The sequence below is a fragment of the Salvelinus sp. IW2-2015 genome, linkage group LG1, assembly GCF_002910315.2.
Source record: "Salvelinus sp. IW2-2015 linkage group LG1, ASM291031v2, whole genome shotgun sequence".
Taxonomy (NCBI): domain Eukaryota; kingdom Metazoa; phylum Chordata; class Actinopteri; order Salmoniformes; family Salmonidae; genus Salvelinus; species Salvelinus sp. IW2-2015.
Window position 1 is genome coordinate 49000679 of NC_036838.1, and position 14168 is coordinate 49014846.

Consider the following 14168-nt stretch of genomic DNA (forward strand, 5'->3'; position numbering starts at 1 on the left):
AAATAACGGATAAATAAAATAAAAAATAAAATAAAAATCCGAGTCTTTTCGGTGAGCCGGCTGGCCCATTTGGCTCCGTTCACGTAAAATAGCCGACTAATTTGGCTCCCAAACGGCTCTTTGTTCAAAATGCTTAAAACTTTAACTAGAACCATGAAAAATCGCAAATCTCCAATGTAAAGCCCAAAAGGTAAYCTACCATCTCAGATCGTGAAATGCGCGTTCAAATATATTTTTACCTGACCAAATTATTCGTTTTTGCGTGGACCAGATTGATGCGCTCTCCCCACTATTTATTGTTTCTGTAGTGAGGATTCACATTCTTTAGGTAATTATTTTGTAACATAACCATGTTACCATAAAAAAGCAGTAGCAGCAGTATGCAAATCAGGGAGCCAAATGAATGAATATTTCACTGATACGATTCGGTTCCCAATGTTAACCAAAAAGATCCTTTCAAAAGAGCCGTTCGTTCGCGACTCATAGTAGAGCAAACGTTGACGAAGAAGGAACGGTCCTTCAGTTTACTGGTTTAATCGGAGGACTCTGTTTTTCATTATTATATGTACCGGTAAGTATTTGGTAAATATTACAGCGTTTTTTCACAGTTACAGGATGTAATAAAGTTTATAAGCAATTGTTACTTGATATGCCACATTGTAGCAACTGTATGAATTTGAAGTCGGTTGCTTCAAAGCAATGACAATCTGTAACAAATAACTAAACAACTTTTGTGGAGAACAGACTCAGGCTAATGTACGCGTTGCATTAGCTAGCTAGTTAGTTGTACAAATCTGTTATAAAAATGTAAATCATATCTGTTACAAAGCATTTTATTTTTCTTTAGAGGACATAGCTAGGTTTGTTGGACTTGGCAGTTCTGAATTGGTCAAAGGATTTACTTTTTCTTAACAACTCTTTGACACCTTAATGATTTGACTGAGACGGTCGTATCAATAGCTGTAATTGTCACAGGTTTAAAATGAAGACTCCTAGACAGTATGCACTCAGTCAATAAAGTTACAGGCTAGCTTTGAAGAGCTATTTACGTTGACATGCCATTCATCTAAACCCAGCTAAAAATAAATGGACTCTTGCACATTCACTGGGCCCTTTCAAATGTCATTGCAGCCAGGCTCTAGAACTATAAGATTTACTAAATGTAGAATTTGAATAGGCTTACTCAGTGTGTAGATATATTGGCCATGTTGTGTCGCCTGAATTAACCTCATATATCATATGTATGAATGCCTATTAGGTCAACTTATAATAGTGTGAACAGTGAAAGTTTAGTGAACAGTTTGTCTGTTTTTCTTTTTGCCGTAGGCCTTCTGCGTGTACCATCTTCATCTCCATTTTCTTCAATCCTGCCCTTGCATAACCTGTGCTGTCTAGGCTAGAAGGCGTTGGCTCCTTGTTTTATTGTGTGTCCCTTGTCACAATGTCCAATGAACCTTCATCTAGATATGCTGCTGCAATATCAGCCCTTTCCCTCAGTTTACCTGCTGTTAACCCCAACCCAAACCTTACCCTCAGTTCATCCACTGCCCCCAACCCACCGCTTACCCCTAAACCCTCTCTTATCCTCAAATCACCCCTTACCTCCAAATCCCTTACCCCTAAACCACTAGTTGCCCCTACCCCCAAACCACCCCTTACCATCAAACTACCCCCTGCTGCCAGCCCAGCCCCTTTAAATTCATATCCCCCTTCACTTGAGATTTTGGGATCAGATGACGAGGAACAGGAGAATCCATCTGATTACTGCATAGGTACTTCACCAGTGTGCCAAATATAACCAAACAACAATACAATCATGTGTGGTAGAAGGAGTTGTTGTATACAGTTTATTGTTGATCGGAAAGAGGTTTCACTGTTTATTGTAGGTGGGTACTTCCCGGTGGAAATTGGAGAGATATTCATTGATCGTTACCAGGTGGTGAAGAAGCTGGGATGGGGCCACTTCTCTACTGTGTGGCTAGGCTGGGACATGGAGTAATTATAATAGTTATACTGATAACATTGTTTTTGTTATTGATTGACCTTCGGTTTCATATTGTGATTATGACAGCTGAAGCAAGTGATTCACAATGTTTATTTGTATGTGCAGGAAGAGGCGTTTCGTGGCTCTGAAGTTGGTAAAGAGTGCTCCAACCTTCACAGAGACCGCTTTGGATGAGATCAAGCTTCTGAAATGTGTCAGTATTATATGCCCATGTTCAACATTTTATTCTCTGCTATGTATGCCTAATCACAGGTTGCTTAGGAGGCAGCTCTACAGTGTGGTCACTAGCTGGCATAACCACAAAGTCATCAAATCAGATTTAGAATTTAAACTTATCCTTATCCTTAACCTTAAATTAAAACATTTTTGTTGTCATAAATACATTTTTATAATATAGCCAATTGTGACATTGCAGCTGGCCCATCTAGCAGAAATCGCTCAGTTCTGCCTCCAGGGCAAGATTCATGACAATAAATGTCAACCTGTGGCCTAATCAGCGTAATTACTTGCTTGTTCATCAACCAGAACCAGGTTTAGTAGGAACTATATAATTTTATTAGTTGCACAATGGTGATAATAAAAAGGAATATGTTTACTCCCCAGTTATGTCCTGTTATATATTGCTTTTAGGTAAGGGACAGTGATCCATCTGACCCCAAACGTGACACTGTTGTGCAGCTTATTGATGACTTCAAAGTCTCTGGAGTCAATGGGGAGCGTATCCTTTAAAAGCCACCTACATGTTATCCTTTTACCCATAATATCTTTATCATACAACATGTGTCATGTGTTAACTTGCACATTTAATGTAAATGGTTTCTCCTTGATTCAGTTATGTGTCAGATGTATGCATGGTTCTTGAAGTGCTGGGTCACCAGCTGCTGAAGTGGATCATCAAATCCAACTACACTGGCCTTCCCCTGCCCTGCGTTAAGAGCATCCTCAGACAGGTGCTGTGTCTTTCCCCTGTGATCTCCAAATTCTCTCTCTAGCATTTTATCATCCAGAGCAGCTTTTGTGAACGGATGATCTCCTTTGTGTGTTCCCTGCTGTCATGTAGCCACAGTATATCACCATTGTTGTCTCATATCACAGGTTCTTCAGGGCTTAGATTACTTGCACACTAAATGCAAGATTATCCACACAGACATCAAGCCAGAGAACATCCTTTTGAGAGTGGATGAGGTTTACGTCCAGGAGCTGGCAGCCGACACCAAGCTATGGGAGCTGCCAGTGTCTTCTGCTCCCACAAGCTGTTCAGGTTAGTATTGCTCTCAATTCCATGTTGGCATACACGTGTCACTAAGTACATATCCCTGTGGCATTCCTCTGTCTGTTTGACTTATTTTATTTTTAGATGGAGGGAAATGGAAAAGATTTGTTACAGAGAGATGGCGATACAATAACAGTGCTGAATATTAGGAATAGATGATTAACAAGTTTAATATGATTTCAATAGATGGGTCTGTTTTTTTCTTCTTCTCTATGATTTGATTTCATGCTCTCTTGTGCCCTGCTGATCTCTTCATCTACTACTGATGCCAGCAAACACCAGTCTAAGAGAAAAGCAGGTATGACAATCAACTCTTTATTATTGTCTCAAAGCATAAACCAATCATAGTGCTACAAAGGTGGAAAAAATATTTATCTATCTCCTCTGTCTCCCTTCCTGTCATAACCTGGGTATTAGATTGTGTCAAACTTGATGGGGAAATTGACAGTGGCTTTCCAGGCTCTTGGGGTTTGGGTAAGATGGTCTTGGCATTGTGAGTGTGTGCTGGTTCACTGCATATTGGCCCTCAGAAGGTCCTTTTGGAGAAAAGCTTTGATCTGGAAATGTGCTATGTTATATCATTTGTTTTGGCTGTTGTCAATAGTTACGGTATTGTTTCAGGTTTTCTACTCATTCAACCATGAAAGCAGTGCAGTTGTGTGTGTGTGTGTGTGTGTGTGTGTGTGTGTGTGTGTGTGTGTGTGTGTGTGTGTGTGTGTGTGTGTGTGTGTGTGTGTGTGTGTGTGTGTGTGTGTGTGTGTGTGTTTGCGTGCATGTGTGTGTTTAAAATGTGTATAACCTGCACAATAACAGCATTTCTGAATGAAGATGTACTATCTACAAATTACTGTTTGTATTCAGTATTTATGTATTCTAGAAATGTCTGTTTGTATTCAGTCTTTATGTATTCAATCAGTATTCATAACTACACCTTTGCATTTGTAGTGAAATTGCTCACCTTGATAAACTCATCGATAATTAGCATGCACTGCATGAAAAGGGGATATGCAGTTCTGATATTTAAGAAAATGTACCATATTTGCAGAGATTGTTTAAAAATACATTTGAACACTGTTGCATGCTGCAACATGAGAGATGTGAATCCCATTTTAAGTTTCCCATCAAACTACTGTGACTGTGCTCATAGACTGGGAAGGTCTCCAGGATCCCGATGGCCAGGTTGTCGAGGAAGGAGAAGAAACAACAACAGCCGCAGAAGGGCGAGGACACTTTAGTTGGCCGTCAGAAGAGGGAGAAACCTCATGTGTCATTCTCTAATATCACCACTCCCTGTAGCACCCCTAATTCCACCTCGTCCCCTAAGCCTTCAGGTCCTGTGCATACTACTTGGAGACGGACCCTGCTGCATGAAGAAGCAATGGGCTCTGACAGCAAGGAGTCGGCCTCGGCACCGATGGAAAATGCACCATCTTTGACTACAATGTCTCACTGCTCTAGACAATCTATAGTGTTACATCATTCTACCCAGAGAGACAACCTGCCCTCATCACCATCACATGGTCAGTCTTGCTCTGGAGCCAGCAGTTTAGAGTATATTGTAATAGCATATTACCGTGTAGTATACATGTCAGAATACCTGTCCACTAGTCTTTCAAATGAACTTTTATGATTTGCAATATACTATGTCATGCATATGCTGATGATTAAGTTAATTTATATGATTGAAATTGCATGTTGTAATACCTCGTACAAAGCAACCATTTTACACCAGAGCACTCACAGCGCATCCATTATTGTAGTGGACAGGTGCAGAATTATTCAGTAATATCTATCTGAGGTATCTGATTTATATTTTGTTTCAGGGTTAAGTGAAACAGATCTGTTGGTGAATCTTCTGAAGCCACAGAATGCTGATAAAATCAGCATCAAGATTGCAGATCTGGGAAACGCCTGCTGGGTGGTGAGTTACTATCTGACTACAGACATTATGTATTTGAATGAATATATGTATTAATAAATACAGTGTCTTAGAAGACAAAATACATTACATTCAAATGATACGGCTTATTATCAACTAATTGCTCATGGTATGGAGTGCTAAGTCTTCATCTCTGCTCTCCTCCAGTACAAACATTTCACAGAAGACATCCAGACCTGCCAGTACCGCTCTGTTGAGGTCCTGATTGGGTCTGACTATGGCACTCCTGCAGACATCTGGAGCATAGCCTGCATGGTGAGAACCCAGGAGCACCACATCCACCCTTATGTTAATGTTAGCTGTCCGAAATATATTTTACTGAGAAGTCTTACATTTCCATAAAGGCGTTTGAGCTGGCTACTGGGGAGTATCTGTTTGAACCCCATTCAGGGGACAACTTCTCACGAGAGGAAGGTAAGCCTTATCCTTTCTCCTCTCTGTCCTGTGTTTTTCCTGGTGATTGTCCTTGCTCTTTAAAAAAACGCTTTAATGTCTCCCATCAGATCACATTGCTCACATAATTGAGTTGCTGGGACCCCTTCCACCCCAGTTTGCCCTCTCAGGGAGAAACTCCAAGCGATATTTCAATCACAATGGTATATCTATTCACAATTGTTGTATCCACCATAGTGCTGTCCTTTAGCATATGATTCATATTTTGGTGAAAATGTACCCTTATTTTAGTTTCACCCACAATATCAAATTCCGTTTACATATCCTGTTCAGTCAATCGCTAGTGTAATCATGTAACACTCTTTCCCTTGTTTGCTCACAGGGCATCTGCGGCGCATCTCAAGGCTGAAACCGTGGAGTTTGTGTGAGATCCTGCTGGATAAGTATGAGTGGCCGCGGGAACAGGCAGTCCAGTTCAGTGCTTTCCTCCTCACCATGCTGGAGCCCCTCCCAGAGAAGAGAGCCACCGCTGCCCAGTGTCTGAAACACCCCTGGATCTCCTCATAGACATCATACCACCGCGCAATGTCTAAAACCACCCTGGATCTCCTCATAGACATCATACCACTGTCTGGTGTCTAAACCCCCCCTGGATCTCCTCATAGACATCATACCACTGTGCAATGTCTAAAACCCCCCTGGATCTCCTCATAGACATCATACCACTGTCTGGTGTCTAAAACCCCCCTGGATCTCCTCATTTAGACATCATACCACTGTGCAATGTCTAAAACCCCCCTGGACTCCCATAGACATCATACCACTGTCTGGTGTCTAAAACCCCCCTGGATCTCCTCATAGACATCATACACTGTTGTGTCTAAAACCCCCTGGATCTCCTCATAGACATCATACCACTGTCTGGTGTCTAAACCCCCCTGGATCTCCTCATAGACATCATACCACTGTTGTGTCTAAAACCCCTGGATCTCCTCATAGACATCATACCACGTGTCTGGTGTCTAAACCCCCTGGATCTCCTCATAGACATCATACCACTGTCTGTGTCTAAAACCCCCCTGGATCTCCTCATAGACATCCATACCACTGTCTGGTGTCTAAACCCCCCCCTGGATCTCCTCATAGACATCATACCACTGTGCTAAGTCTAAAACGCCCCTGGATCTCCTCATAGACATCATACCACTGTCTGGTGTCTAAACCCTCCCTGGATCTCCTCATAGACATCATACCACTGTCCGATGTCTAAAACCCCCCTGGATCTCCTCATAGACATCATACCACTGTCTGGTGTCTAAACCCCCCCTGGATCTCCTCATAGACATCATACCACTGTGCGATGTCTAAAACCCCCCTGGATCTCCTCATAGACATCATACCACTGTCTGGTGTCTAAACCCCCCCTGGATCTCCTCATGGACACAGAGTCACCACCGCTGCCCGGTGTCTGAACCCGATCTGGATCTCCTCATGGATACAGAGCAGTCTCACCAATGCCACAGACGTTACACAGGTGACACAGTGTCAAACAGGCTGGGACAAGTGCTTTAATATGATGTTTGAATAGTGGGTAATGGCTGATATTCAGCAAGTGTTATTTTTTCAGCTGATCTTCTGCAATGTTATTTTTCTGTTTGCTCGGGGAGAGCAGTCAACTATCAATATATTTTGTCTGATTATTTAAAACATTTGATGTGAAGAAAATAACTCTTGATTTGGAGAGATATGCCAGATGGCCAGTCCGCCCCTGCTGGGAAAGGTCTATTTTTGTTTTTGAGTTTCATTGAATAAATGTTATTTGTTTATACAAGGCTTTCATTATCTATCGCTTTTCTCTGAATAATAAGATAAAAAAGATTTTGACAGAATTAATAGAAATAGGGTTGGACATTGTGTTAATTTAGCCAATTKATGTATGAATTCAGAATACTCTAGGGCTGCATTTAGACAGGCACCCCAATTCTGATATTCTTTTCACTAATTGGTGATTGGTCAAAAGACCAATTAGTGGAAAAAATATAAAAAATTAGGCTGCCTGTCTATACGCAGCCTATGTGATTCACCTGAATCCTGTCATAAGACCAGTGGAGGCTGCTGAGGGAGGAATGCTCATAATAATGGCTGGAATGGAGCAAATGGAATGGCATCAAGCCATGTGTTTMATGTATTTGATATCATTCCACCAATTCCGCTCCAGCCATTACCACAAGCACGTCCTCCCCAATTAAGGTGCCACCAACCTCCTGTGCATAAGACCTAATGGAATGACGAAGAAGCAGTGGCTTCAAAGGGGATTAGGATACTGTTCAGTAGGGCTCAAAACTGTAGCCCGGTCACCCAGTCCATGCAGGGTAAGCCATACCTCCCCTGTTTTCACTGCTTCCTTCTGTGCCGTCCCTTCTTTCTGTGTGAGTGTGCTGTGAGTATGTGTTGATGACTGAAAGTGTGCTTCAGTGAGACCTCCACAGCCACACATTCCTCTCAGTTCACATTAAAGTGTCAATCTGCAGTTCAAACAATAACAAAGCGGCCACCCAGCCACCGTTTAGGTAAACAGCTGAGGGAGGGGGCTGGATAAATGTAACCACTCAAACTCATGGACAGAGCTATAGATACAAGGACTGACCATCCATGTTTTAAGGCTATACAGTGTTTGTTCCAATTTACATTGTTTACAAACAAAGGAGTAAAACAAGCATATATAGTTTGTTCTGATGGGGAACGACAGCTCATGAGGCATGAATAAGTTATATTCTTCAAATAATTAATGGGTATACATCATTAATTTAAAAGTCTAAAAATGGATGTAGCAACTGCAGATTGACGCTTAGGGAGGGGTTAGTCTCATGAAAATGTGAGCGTGCGCTCATGTGTGAGACACAAACTGCAGATTGACGCTTAGGGAGGGGTTAGTCTCATGTGTGAGACACAAACTGCTGGCAGGTGTGAATCAGTTTTATGGTGAGAGAGGCAGCATCAAGAAGGAATAATATCACCACCCTGATTGGAGACAGACAAGCTTCAGATGGAAGTGAGATCCGTGTAATGTTATGGCGTTTGCATGTCTTTGATCTGTCTTTGCATCGTGAAGTAGTAAACTAAATAGCTACTACCTTGTGCATGCTTGCATTGTTGGTTGCAACTGTGTTTTTATGTTAACAGTGCAGTGAATTGTCTTCTCTTTTTTAACATCTTGTGATATTGCAGAGGATTTTAACATTTTTGACTTGTTGAATTGTGTAGATTTGAATGGAACTTTTCAGATGCCATAATTACATCAGAGGTTATTGAAGCTAAATATGTGTGGCATGTGTTTTTCTCTTCACCTCACCCTGGAATGATCTTCAGAGTTGTGTTTCATTGAGTTCATTGAGTACATTGCAGTTTATAATCATTTAGTATAATCTGACTTATCTTTCTCTTTTATATAGATTTTCAGTTTAGTCACCAAGCACCTTGATTCACTGGGGTGTAAAATGCCCACTGGAATATGGTACAGTTAATTTGCTTCATCAAACAACTCAAAGTATATTTGCCATCAAATGAAGACACTCTCTCAAAGCGCCTGACTGAGCAAACCATGCCTTATTCATTTCCAGAGGCTTTTATGTATGTAGATACAGTACATGTGTAAGAAAGCCAAAGTAAAGATGCTAACAACCCCAGTGCCATGGCTTTTGTTTCACAGCTCTTGACCTGTTCTGCCTGTTGCTATGCAACTCAAAGCCCAACTTAATAGGGCTTTGATTACCTCAGCTCATCCTCTCCTGGTCTTTCAGACAGGAGTTACATTTTCTATTAAAGGTTTAAGAGGCCCCCCCCATGCTCTTATCTGTTTTCACAGAAAACCCGAAATTCCCTTTTTTCTGTGTTTTGGCTTAAGGCTGAGTTCTTATCCTTTTTGCACTTTTCTTCAACTCAACCACCATGTTTCAGAGGTGGTTTGGATTTTCAATATGAGCGCTATATTGTTGACTGTCTTTTCTTAATGCATAGACACTTTATATATTTGTTGTTACTTTGTCATAGTCCAGTGGGATTAGTTAGTATTATTTTGTAACACTTAACTGGAAAGAAAAGTGGGATACCTAGTCAGTTGTACAACTGAATGCATTCAACTGAAATGGGTCTTCCGCATTTAACCCAACCCCTCTGAATCAGAGAGATGCCGGGGGCTGCCATAATCGATATCCACATGGACACATTAATGTATTTGTTTATAATATTAATATAAATTGCTCTCTGCTGGAGAGTAATGAGTGGAAATGACAACAGGGGTTAAATAATAACGCAGGAGGATATGTTTGAGTGTCATCTGCTACATAGTAAACACCCTTTTCATTAGCGTAGTACTAAAGGAGCTTTTAATTTCGCTATGGTCATACAGATTTCTTGTGGACATACTGTATTGCAAAATATTTAAAAATGGGTACAGTGTTTCTATGGTACTTATGTGTTTATCATAAATACTKCAAGGGTGTCTCAGGGGGAGTTGGCATATGCAAAAAAAGACAAAAAATATTTTATATTACAGTTAATTCATCTTGTGTGTCCTAGCATGTGGCTGAGCCTTCTTTCTGGTTTGATCATGGGAGCGGCTGTCCTCTTTGTTCTTTACCGCTGGGTGATCCCCACAGCTATGCAGTATCATGGAAGACTGGCACTACTGTGGCATGATGTCATCGTGGAGCGTGCTCTGGACACTTTGACCCGGACATCACGTCCTCAGGTGAGCTCTCTAAACAGATTTACAGTTCAGTCTTTGGTTTAAAAATTCTATAGTATGTTGGTATTGTGATTCATTCAAAGGTTTCAGGACAGTATTTCCCTTCCAGAGTTTCAGAGTGAAATTGCAGTGTGTGTGTCATCCCTTTGATCTAGGCCCAATCGTGTAACGTAATGTATGCCTCATCGTAGTTACAATACCAGCTGTCATTTCCCCTCTGAAATATCTAACATCTTCTGAAGGCAGTGCAGAGGAAAGCCGCTGTAGTAGACCCCCAAAGTGTGATCACAGCCATCGACCACTTCTGCAAACATAGAGAATGGGTCATGAATGTGGGCGATGAGAAAGGTGCTGTATGTTCTTTGAATGGGTTATCGATAACCAGCTGAATGCAAAGTCCTTTTCATACTTAATCTTCTTTATATCTACAGTCACCTCCAAAATGATTGCCATCCTTTATAAAGATGAGTGAAAAAGTCTGTATAAAATATATCTATATTATTTTATACTAATACAATTGCTCAGAGAAAGAGATTTCGTTAAAAAGTTTTTAAAAAATGGCACCCATAAAGATTATTATAAATAAAATCCAACAAAATCAAATCCGCATTAACATTATACTTTCTTAAAGTTAATCTCAGTTTAAGGAACTGTATTGTGTCCTTCCATGGTTTCTTGTTTCAATGGGGTATCAAAATTAGGTAACACGCATGTAAAATCACAATGGGGAAATGCAAAGAACTCACAAATGAAAAGAGAATAATGGTTGTTGACTTTCATAAATCAGGCAATGTGTACAAAAAAACGACTTAAAAACCAAATATACCTCTTAGCACTATTAGGACAACAATTGAGACGTTTAAAACCACTGAAACAGTGGTAAACTTSCCTGGAGTAGGACAAAGAAAAGTCCAAGAGCCACAGTTGGAGAATTACAGAACTTGGTTGCATCTTGAGTCTCCAATTCAACAGTTACACGCCACTTTTAGGCCAATAGGCTAGTTGGAAGGGTTGCCATAAAAAGCCTTCATTGAGATCAACTAACAAATGTAACAATTTGGAACTGGGTGGTTTGGTGAGCTGAGACAAAATTGTTAGTATTATTATTATTTTTTTTACTTTTTTATTTTTCTTGAGCAATTGTAGTAGTATATAACAATACATATATATTTGTTTTATTATATACAGTCTTTTTTGCTTATCTTCATCAAGGGTGCTAATCATTTTGGAGGTGAATGTATAACGTAAACTCACGTAAACTCGTACATCGCCTTGGTCCGTACAATTGCCCTTATTTTAGCGCCCCAAAAACGTAATACTTCCAGATCAACTGTACTGTCAATACCATTGTAAAGCACAATTTATCCCCTTTCCAACAGAATCAATTACATGACCTAAACGCTGCCCGTTTCTGCATAATTCAAGCAGGCAATGAGCCCCGTCGAGTCTTTTTAAAAATGGCGGGTGGGGAAGCGAAACTAATGCGTGATAGTGAGAATGTTGTGTGGGAAAATTGTAAAATGTAAATAAAACACTATAAAGAGTTTATATAATGTGTCATTACATACCTATTTGAAGGTTTGTGTCGAATATGAATCGGGTTTTTAGGGCGGTGCTAAAGTGATCTTAGAAGTAAACAGCGGCTTTGAGAATGATGATCACATGCAATGATGACGCAAAAAATGACTAGGTATCCCCCCCTTACCCCCGTCACTGTCCATTTCTTGTTTTTAAACGATGAGAGAAGTGCCACYCCTGGTGGAGAGAGATTGTAAGACAGAAATAGTTGCTTTATGCGTGCTGTACGTTATGACATGACACGTCACGATGTAACGGAGGGTCAGTTTTTTCAACTTTTCTCCAATACTATAGAGCCATTACCATGTCGATCAACGCTTGAATAGAAACCTAGTTCACACCCCCGATTTTGAAGTCAACACAGTCGCTACAGTCCCATTAGTTTTCTTTGTAGCCTCGTTTGAATGTTGCGGTTACGCACATTTGTACGGAATGGGGTGAGTTTACGTTATATTTCTTTCAGTCTTGTTGTATGATTATTGGATAGAGAGATAGTGCTAGAAGAGCAGTAGCCGGCAGCAGTATGTACTGTATGTGTTCCAGAGGCAAAGGCTTAGATTGCTAGACCACCCCAGGCCACATGTCTACCTGGTCTTGACTCAGGCCACATCTTTGTGTGTGTGTGTGTGTGTGTGTGTGTGTGTGTGGTGTGTGTGTGTGGTGTGGTGTGTGGTGGTGTGTCTATACCACTGTATGGTGTTCATTACAGGCTCCATTCCGGACTCTGTGGTCAATGAAGTGAGTCCAGTTGATGTCTTGGAGTTAGGCACTTACTGGGGGTACTCAACAGTGTGAATAGCTCGCCTATTACCCCCTGGAGCCTGTGTCATTACCTTGGAGTTCAACCCAGATTATTCTGCCACTGCTCGTCAAGTCATCAGATGGTCAGGACTGGAGGAGAAGGTAAAAGGAGATTGGGATGGATTAACATAATGACATGATGATGAACGGGATGTACATTCCTGTAAATATGGGTGGGTTGTAGATGTTACAACATACAGGTCAGTTGTAGCTCAGAAGCTTAGATGAGATCTCAGTACTATTGTCCAGGTGCAGCTAGTGGAGGGAGCCTCAGGAGCTTGGATCCCTCGATTGAAGGAGCATTTCGGAGTCCAGGCGTTTGACTTAGTTTTCCGGGACCACTGGAAAGATTGCTACCTTCCTGACACAAAACTTCTGGAGGTATGTAAGATAACTAATTTGACCGTCCTGTGATTATAGGGAATCATTGATAGTCTTACACTCTTACATTGATATGATCAATCAAAACACAAAACAATTGTAATTATTCTCTCTCTTTCTCCCTCTCTTTCTCCCATTCCCCCAACTCTATCCTCCTATCTCCCTCTCTCTCTAGGAGTGTGGTCTCATACAGAAAGGCACAGTGATGCTGGCAGACAATGTCATCTGTCCAGGAACCCCTGACTATCTGTAGTACGTACGCAACAGCTCTCGCTACAACAGCCACTACTACAGATCACACCTGGAGTACACTAAAGCAGAGAACGTCCTGGAGAAGTCTGTGTTCTTAGGGTACTAGCCAAACAGTGAGCCTCTTGCTTTAAAACACTATAACTCTCTTGATAAAACATTTAGGGTTAGTTTCAATTTAAAGTGACGCCTTATATCTTAGTTATGACATGCTGTAACTTACTGTGCTAAGCATTTCTTTACCTGTAGAACTGATGTTATCTAGAGTAAGCAAATATGTCGTTGAAAAACTATTTCTACTTGTGTTTTGACATTGTCACAATGCTGTCTTGCTATGCAAATGATGAAAATACCATCAGTTTTACAGCTGCAGAATTACAGTAGTGTGATGTCTTTTTCAAACATGGACGTAATACACTAGGTGGCAGTAGTGTGCCTTTTTAGAGATTCAATCAGACAACTGAAAAGCAGCATGCAGTGGTCCCATCATAACTTCATAGCATTTATAGCCTTCTTTCCAGTTTAGGCAGACAGAAAATGGTCTAAAGTCTTACACCATATCTAGCAACTTCAAATAATTATTCATATTTTGTTATGACACTGTATCAGATCTACATTGAGTTATTAAAGGTTCTGTGAGAAAGGTCTATGTTGCACTGCTTTAAACTAATTTTATAGATTTAAATCTATGATTTGATCAAATCCAATGGGTATCAAACAGATCACTAAGGTAAAATTAAGTTGGATATTAACAGTACTGATTAATGTGACTTATCCTGGAGATGCTATAGAAAATGATCAC

The 14168-nt window shown here is 40.7% G+C and overlaps 2 protein-coding genes across 4 annotated transcripts; both read left to right on the top strand.

Annotated features, from left to right (window-relative positions):
• The first annotated feature begins 489 nt into the window (after window positions 1-489).
• Window positions 490-6573, top strand: LOC111969230 (SRSF protein kinase 3). 3 transcript variants are annotated; one of them, XM_023995241.2, is made up of 15 exons: window positions 490-571; window positions 1327-1772; window positions 1887-1995; window positions 2111-2198; window positions 2636-2723; window positions 2849-2955; window positions 3101-3266; window positions 3551-3576; window positions 3696-3752; window positions 4426-4798; window positions 5102-5199; window positions 5365-5472; window positions 5562-5631; window positions 5721-5813; window positions 5993-6573. In XM_023995241.2, exons 2-15 carry the CDS (start codon window positions 1442-1444, stop codon window positions 6175-6177), a joined length of 1899 nt encoding a protein of 632 aa, XP_023851009.1. In that variant the 5' UTR covers window positions 490-571; window positions 1327-1441; the 3' UTR covers window positions 6178-6573. The 3 variants fall into 3 exon arrangements, with proteins under 3 accessions (XP_023851009.1, XP_023851017.1, XP_023851024.1); XM_023995249.2 differs by lacking the exon at window positions 3696-3752; XM_023995256.2 differs by lacking the exon at window positions 3696-3752 and having other exon boundaries at window positions 4603-4798.
• A 92-nt stretch (window positions 6574-6665) lies between these two features.
• On the top strand, window positions 6666-13990 carry comtb (catechol-O-methyltransferase b). Its single transcript, XM_070445507.1, is given in 6 exon segments — window positions 6666-7982; window positions 10189-10360; window positions 10561-10705; window positions 12645-12838; window positions 12986-13117; window positions 13293-13990. Coding segments are annotated over 5 exon segments (825 nt in total). The 5' UTR covers window positions 6666-7982; window position 10189; the 3' UTR covers window positions 13476-13990.
• The last annotated feature ends 178 nt before the right edge of the window (window positions 13991-14168 follow it).